The sequence below is a fragment of the Phallusia mammillata genome, chromosome 4 (assembly GCF_965637545.1).
Source record: "Phallusia mammillata chromosome 4, kaPhaMamm4.hap1.1, whole genome shotgun sequence".
In the NCBI taxonomy this organism is placed as follows: domain Eukaryota; kingdom Metazoa; phylum Chordata; class Ascidiacea; order Phlebobranchia; family Ascidiidae; genus Phallusia; species Phallusia mammillata.
Window position 1 is genome coordinate 2,980,415 of NC_137255.1, and position 7,666 is coordinate 2,988,080.

At 36.0% G+C, this 7,666-nt stretch overlaps 3 protein-coding genes across 3 annotated transcripts; 1 reads left to right on the forward strand and 2 right to left on the reverse strand.

Moving 5' to 3' along the window:
* Positions 1–50: 50 nt before the first annotated feature.
* LOC145224290 (germinal-center associated nuclear protein-like) lies at positions 51–1,757 on the forward strand. Its single transcript, XM_080090758.1, has 3 exons — positions 51–253; positions 310–488; positions 868–1,757. The coding sequence occupies exons 1-3, from the start codon at positions 119–121 to the stop codon at positions 1,643–1,645; spliced, it is 1,092 nt and encodes a 363-aa protein (XP_079946884.1). The 5' UTR covers positions 51–118; the 3' UTR covers positions 1,646–1,757.
* Positions 1,758–1,935: 178 nt separating this feature from the next.
* Positions 1,936–5,055, reverse strand: LOC145224288 (GDP-fucose protein O-fucosyltransferase 1-like). The gene is made up of 3 exons (XM_080090757.1): positions 4,984–5,055; positions 3,769–3,900; positions 1,936–3,372 (listed from the first exon to the last, which is right to left on the reverse strand). Exon 3 carries the CDS (start codon positions 3,291–3,293, stop codon positions 2,118–2,120), a length of 1,176 nt encoding a protein of 391 aa, XP_079946883.1. The 5' UTR covers positions 3,294–3,372; positions 3,769–3,900; positions 4,984–5,055; the 3' UTR covers positions 1,936–2,117.
* On the reverse strand, positions 5,055–7,461 carry LOC145224287 (nonsense-mediated mRNA decay factor SMG9-like). The gene has a single exon (XM_080090756.1). It carries the CDS (start codon positions 6,797–6,799, stop codon positions 5,213–5,215), a length of 1,587 nt encoding a protein of 528 aa, XP_079946882.1. The 5' UTR covers positions 6,800–7,461; the 3' UTR covers positions 5,055–5,212.
* Between the last annotated feature and the right edge of the window lie 205 nt (positions 7,462–7,666).

Consider the following 7,666-nt stretch of genomic DNA (forward strand, 5'->3'; position numbering starts at 1 on the left):
GTCCCTGTAAAGACACCTTTTTAGCATTTTTAAACAGAAATCATTTATAATTATCATAAAAATGTTTTTGTGGGGCTAGTATCTTTTTTCAGACTTTGTTTTGACTTAGTTGATAAAAATGAGCACAGGTGATGGGCATTTTCCACTTTCAAATCGGGATTATCAACCTATCATTGGAAAATGCAAGTTGATGTGCCCAATCAAAGAATATAATTTCAGGAAAAAACATAACCTTTTCCACTCACTAGAAAAAGTAATTAGTGTGTGATAATATTTTATTCTTTTGAGTTAAGCAAGTTTTTATTATAGGGAGAAGGTTGTCACTGTGTTAAAGAGTTCCATAGATCAGCTGCTGGAGAGACAGTTTGTCATCCTGACAATCTTCGTCCAATACAAGTTCTGTTGGAAACAGCAAATTATTTGTTTGATGAAATCCTCTTTCACCCCAACTCCTCATTCGTTGCCATCTATGACTTTATTTTTGACAGGTCTGTTTTCATTAAATTGTCCTACTTGGTTTGGAATACATCCAGTCTACAGAGTATGGCAGCTGTATATGCGACTTGTTTATAAAAAAAACAAATTTTGCACGCCATTTTTTTGACTTCACATAAAAATTTAGCATAATGTACTGCCTGGTCCTGTTTATCACTTGTGTTGTACCCGGTATAATTAGTCTTGTCTGCTGTAAAGGTAACACACATAGAACATATTGGTCCTGCAAGCCCAAAATCTCTTAGGGAACTGTCACATTCTTTGCATTGGCAGTGCATGTTTCACTTTTGCTACAAAGTTAAGTAGATTTTATCCATAAAACCTGCTTACTTCTTAATCTGGTATTCATATTTGTTTTATTCTTCAACACAGATTAAGAAGCGTTCGTCAAGATGCAGTAATCCAAGAACTGCAATACACTCGGCCACAGCTATACATTATCCTATTGGAAAAATGCATTAACTTTTACTGCTATGCAGCATACAGAAAAACTGTGGACTTAGATCTCGCTATTGATATGTACATTAACTCCAACCACATAAAGAACTGCCTTGAAACATTAATGGACACCTACTGCCTAATGTCGTTCAAGTTTGATAATCCAATACTGCTTAAATCCTGTCTGAAGATGTTGTCATTATATGTCCTGCAATCCTACGTCTCTCCTGAAACATTGATTGAGATTTTAATTAAAGTGCCAAAGCATATTCGAGATATGCAACCGGTCAAGACTTGTGTCCTAATGTGTGTAGCATTACGGCATAAAAACTATGTTAAACTTATGAAACTGGCCACTCTGCTTTGTCACAACTGGATTTTTGCCTCTTTATGTTTCTTGACAACTAATTTGGGAGAAATTCGAAGTGATATTATCAAAATGCTTTGTGCTTCTCACAGTTCAAAAGTTGGGTCATTTTCTGCTTTGGACCTTCGAAGATGGCTTTTGCTCCAATCAGAAAAAGACATTATATCCTATTGCAAAAATAGTGGACTTAAAATCCTGCCAAACAACGGAATTCAATTTAATAAGAGTGGCAGCAAAGAGGTTACAAAATACCCCTCAGGCTGCTATGTCTTGTACACTTTACAAACATTAAGCAAAGATAAAATTGTTCAGCATTTAAAAGGCCCTGATATGATTAATTATTAAATTTGCCTTATTGTGTTTCTTGTTTTGTAGTGTATTAAATTATTCTTGTTGGTGTTGAATCAAATCATTATTATCACTGTGAGCTAAAAATACAATACTTGAACTTCTTGGCTTTCTATTAGTTGATGGTATTAGTACAGCCTATTGAACAATCAGTGTAAAACTTAATGCAAATTATACAATAACCTGTTTTTACTACATTTTACTGTCTAAGCCAAACTTATAAACTTTAGTAGTCACTGTTTTCGATTTACTAACTAGCAAATACTCACTACAATAAAAAAGACATGGAAGTTGAAATGCATGTAATAAATGATGCAATGCGAATACATTCTTCATTAAAACAAAACAGTTTGGTCAGAGCCACAAAAGAGTAAAATAATGCACTATAGAACTAAACCTAGCACCAAAGCTACTATGTGCTATGATGAAAATGAACATAAATAAAAGAATATGGTAGCTTAATAAATGATCAGAGTTCAGAATGATCTGCACTTGTCTCAGCCATTCCGAAAAATTTATTCGGACGTCCGAGAAGCTCTCTTTTTCTCACGACAAAAGCTGACACAGAGGACGCACAGCTGCCAATAAAGACATCTGCTTCAACGAGAACAGAAAGATCAGAGACCAAGGAATCATGATCAACCCTTACAATTTGCACATTCAAGCCAGCTTCTTGAAACATTTGGTTGAAAACTTTCTCCATACTGTCTGAATCAGTTGCAATGAACAAGGATTTAGCATTGATCTGTTTTACCGAATTCAAAACCTGCTCTTTGATGGTGTTGCTGCTAGGAAAACACATTTCTTTGGTAAACGGGATAGCGTTGCTTCGAGAATAACCAACACATTGTGGAGAGGACATAAATGGATAAAGAATGCTGTCACCAACGTGCTGGCATGCTCGTTTCCAGTCAATTCCAATACGAAGGTGAATTCCAACGAATGGCCTTTTCACTTCTTTGGAGATAAAGTTATCAGCAAATTCTTGAACTTGTTTAGACCATGTAACATAGGTTTGTAGTTTACGGTCTGTTTCTTGTATTGGGTACGATGCAGGGGCACCCATGAACACAATGACTAAGTGTTTATATGGGGGGTATTTTTCTTGCCATTTGTAGCCTGCTGAAGCATAGCTCATTGTTGTCGGGTAACCTTCAGATTGTACAAAGTCAATCTTAAAATGGTTCCAGAAGGGTCCGAACGGGTTACCGGCTTTAGCAGGACATGTCTTTTTATCGTTGCTACGTTCCATAGCAGCTGGGTGGCAGTACACGATTCGATTTTCTGTGGGCCAAATTGTAGGTGCATAGTCTTTCATGAAAACATCCATTTCTATGACTCTGTGGTATTCTTTTAGTGTTTCAAAGTCGAACCACTCACGGTAAGGAACAAAATCGTTGCCATATTTCGCAGTGCGATAGTCGTGCGTGATAAATGGGGGCACAACTAAAGTGCGATTCAGCTTTTTAGCAAAACTCAATGAGCCCAAAAAGTGATCAAACTGGTTCCCAAACCTCCCCATACATGGGCAGTACATCACATATCCATTGCTGTCAAATTTTACATCTGCCTTGATAGTTGAAAAGAGCAGTATGAGAGTGATAGTGAGAGTTAAGAGTAACTTTTTGATGCTTGATGTCATCATTTTAGTAGGAGAAGGTAAATTGCAGAGAGGACACAGATGAGGGCAACAGGAATGTGGAGTCTTGTTCCGATGACCGCAGCTGTTAGCAAAGCAACATGCATTTTTGTGAATATCTTGTCTCAATTTCATTTTTCCAGTGCAAAATCAGTTAAAAAAAATATATTAACTATTGAAAGAGATAAAAATATTATGGTAAACAAAGATTTTTACCTTAAAAAGGTGTCAAATAATAATGAGATATTAATTGTTTAGTTATTTAATGAAGTTAATTTTACCATGTTGATTTTTAGAAAAAAGTTTTGGTCAGTAACTATAGAATAAATGTAAATGTATGTAAAATATAGTTTTATATCAAACTAAATGATTAGTGGTGCCTTATTACACAAGATTTTCTAAAAATCTGTTCTCATAACATATTTAAGCACACCAAACTGCCAAAAAACATCTTTTTTGACTCCTTTACACTTAAACTGACCTTTATAGAATATGCCTAAAAATCCTTTCTTCTCCGAAAACATCCACTGCTTTAAACGAGGGATTCTCCGCAAATAAGCACAAGTACAAATCACAAGAAGGCTGAACACCAAGAGGCCGTCAAACGAATATACTGCAAACACAATAAAATGTCGTTAAGTTACCACAATGTAAACTTAATTTATAGTGGTCTTGCAATGTCTAAATACCTTCATATAGTGCAGGAGGCTAGAAGTAAATATCATGCGAGGAAATGATATTATCTGATGATATAAACTCATTTTATGGGCTGTACTTCCTTTAAATAATGCGCAACTAGCTAAGTCTTTTGCAAATAGCATGACTATATTGACAGGAAAAGCTAATATCAACTGCCGTCTCCGTTCTGCGCAGGACTGATTAACAAAAGCAGTGAATTATCTAGTCAATTTATACAGCCAGGAAGATTGTAATCATAGTTAATCACGAATATATCCTGAACACAAAAATATGACTGTGGCTGTTGTGTGAATGCAGTTGTTCTAGTGAGAGGTTTATCCTCAAACAATACACGATGCGTGATCAAGGAAACATGGCTTGTTGATCTGATGTAGTGTGAACACAAAGCACTTTAAGTATTTACAGTTGAAACAACTTATGGTCGGCTGCAAGCGCTTGACTGTAGCAAAGGCGAGGTTTTCTCAGAACTTATGATGATGGATTTTGCGCAGCTGATAACCCAAAACAGGGATTACATGTCTAGTTTAATTAACAAAAAGTACTTCACAGTTGATGTATAATAGGCTTTTTAAAACATTATGCGTAAAAAATTACCCTATTTTGGCATTGTTAGCTTCACACTGTAGGCATAAATAAACATTCTGGTAGGTTTATTGACTGATTTTGGCAGATTAGTGGCTTTAACTGCCACAATAAAGTAAACACAAGGCTTGCTATTTTAAGGTCTAAGGAAATCCTTTTTCTCTACGAGTATGAATTTTAATGAAAAAAGGGACAACAAATTTAGGGTAATTTACATTATTACACCGCTTTTATACTTTTACTCTGATACCCACTTTAATTTTTGCCATTTTGCCACACAAACCTGTTTCTATTTTACCTAAACAACCGATTTCTACTTGAAAACATTTTACCAAAGCAGTTTGTACAGCCTGGGTTACAAATAACTGATTTGGTCCAAAAAATCATTAGATTATAAAATAAATTTTCAACTTACCATTGGTCATCTTGACATGATGATGCAACAAAAAACAGTAGAAATTTTGAAAAGTTGGACACCTACAAAACCTAAATACAGAAAACAATACAAAAAAATTATTTGATGACCGACAATAATGTAAGTTTTTTTTTCAACTAAAAAACTGTTGAAAAAATCCTGTAAAACTTTATGGGAACATAATATATATGTAGTCAAACTGCTAGACACACTTATGTAGGAAAACATTTTATCCAGCCAGCAATCTATTGTACTCTGAAACCAGTTGAGATTTTCGAATAGCGTCCCATGTTCTGGCGGCATAATGAAACCAATTCTTTTCAGTCAAAACTTGATGTGTAATAGAATGTCTGGGAATGGATAACATCATTTTACGAAAGCAGTTCTCAAGCAAAACAGTGTTAGGTCGGCCAACGTATGGAGGTAGAGACAAAAACTGTTGATCTGTTGGGTCATATGAAACTTTGGTGACATCCGATTTTTCTTCTTCATTTTCTTTGTCGTTTATGTCAGGAAAAAGAAACGAATTTACTTCATTCTCTGGCGCCACTAGTGTTGAAAGTCCAGGGTAGAGGTTCGATTCTGATAAGGAAAAATGCGACTTACAGAAAAGGTTTGAAAAATTTACAAAACTCGACATAACTTCATTCATTGCGGCGATGGAGCGAATATTAAACATACTAGAGTCAGTTTTGTTATGCACAAAGACTAAAACTGGCTGAAGCTCTGCAGGATTTTGCTTGATAGTTGTTGTGCTCTCATGGGATGGTGGCGGTGTAACAGGCTTAAGCATTTCAGCAACTTGGAGGAATTTAAATATGTTGGAGTCTGTGAACCAATCTTGAACAACAACAACAACATGACAAACGGTCAGAAGAAATGAAGTCATTTGTAGAGACTGAGTTTCTACAGTAACAGAACCGCTACTGTATTCTGAAGTAGCTTTAAAATGCTGTGGTTGCTCCAAAATCATAGATGGGCTTAATATTGGCTGAGTATCCAAGATAATTATACGCTCTTGGGTGATGGCCATATCGATGCCTGATGTCATATGACCAGCTCTTTCTTGTACTTCGACTGATTGGGGTCGAAATGTAAATGACTTGGGTGGGTCATTTAACTGGTTTCCGGCTAGTAGAGACAGAATTGTGGATTTGCCAACACCCTGCATTCCGACAACACCGATTACTAAAAAGTCTGTCTGCTCCTGTAATTGTTCAATTCCTGTATCACTCCAGTTTAATGCAGCATCCAATAGTTTCACACTTGACTTTGTGCTAGTGCCTTCCTTTGACTTGGAAGCAGGACTATCACCATGGGATATTGGTGAACTTCCAGCATTTGTATTTGCTTGTGCAAGACTTTGTTTTACCAAGTTCGGCGATATTCCTGGCTTAGAGCGACTCTCAGACAAAGTACGACCACTTGAAGACTTTTTCTCACTAGATCCAGGCTGTGGGGACTTCTTAAACGTCATCGACACTTTTGGTGCAATGGCGGATGACGGACTGACTGAAACCTCTTGCCAGCCTGTGGTACCTTCACCATCTGGCGTCGACGCGGCAGAATTTCCTTGTGATGTCTTTTCCAAAGGTTTGGTTAATATTACAGGTGGTTTATTGCTTGGTTGTGACAAGCTTCCTGGAGGTTTGTCCTGATCTTCAGACTCTTTCATGGACAGCCTTCTTGCTTGGTCTGTACGTGGAATTCCATATGCAAACTTATATCTCTGCGACTCCTGTTCATGGCCTGGGTACGGAAACCTCTTTTTCTTTTTATTCGCAGCATAACCTTGGCTGTGCCCGGAATCAGCCATGTTTGTTTAACAGCAAAAAAATGCACTTTTTAAGATGTTTAATCTCACACTAACCCTTTATATAACGTTATTATTAAAAATACAACTATTGAAACAACAAAGATGACATCTTACGTCTCACGTGACAACAAAAAACACATACAGGTGCATATGGTTTGAAGTAAAATCCTAAAAACTTTGAGAAAGTTATTACCAAGCAGAATTACACAACACAATCTTGCTAAAAATTCAACTGGCATACAGCAAGGTGGTTGTCTGGTCTATTTTTTATTTTGCTTTAGTCTGGTCCTTTCGTGTATTTGAATTTTGGAAGAGCTGTATAAAGTTTCTTCACAAAATGAGTAATTGCCAGAACCGTGTTTTAGCAATTATTTCTGGTTCTAGCGGATTTTTAGAATAATGTAGCGTTTTTATTGCGTGCATTACCAATCTTTCTACACCCAGCTCTTAACTTTGCAGTTATGTATCAAAAATAAAGGTGCAAAATTATTTGTAATTTTGGGGTGTTACCATTAAAAATGTCTACTTTCTGGAGGTATTGCCTGCAGACATTAATATGATTATGATTGCCGTATAATTATTGATAATTTTAATTGTTCTCTTAACTGATAGACACTTAAAGTGATATGCTTTAATTGATTTATTAACCTCCAAACAGTTTTTTTGCAGAAATTTTCGACTTTCACTTCGTTTTGTTCTGCCTCAGTGATTCTGAGTGAATCACAATTGTCACGCATGAGATCACAACATTTACAATTTCTATAAATATTTTGCATAATTTCGAAACTTGATTTAGTTTTGTATTCCTTTTTGAATATTTGGTTTTCTACCAAAATATGCTGCTGTTATTCTAATTACTGATTTTTT

Excerpts from the sequence above, each read along its gene's own strand:
- LOC145224288 (XM_080090757.1), bottom strand. The coding sequence starts at position 3,293 with ATGATGACATCAAGCATCAAAAAGTTACTCTTAACTCTCACTATCACT.
- LOC145224290 (XM_080090758.1), top strand. The coding sequence starts at position 119 with ATGAGCACAGGTGATGGGCATTTTCCACTTTCAAATCGGGATTATCAA. Across the intron at positions 254-309 it reads TTTTCCACTCACTAGAAAAA|GGAGAAGGTTGTCACTGTGT; the intron begins GTAATTAGTGTG and ends TTTTTATTATAG. Across the intron at positions 489-867 it reads TATGACTTTATTTTTGACAG|ATTAAGAAGCGTTCGTCAAG; the intron begins GTCTGTTTTCAT and ends TCTTCAACACAG.
- LOC145224287 (XM_080090756.1), bottom strand. The coding sequence starts at position 6,799 with ATGGCTGATTCCGGGCACAGCCAAGGTTATGCTGCGAATAAAAAGAAA.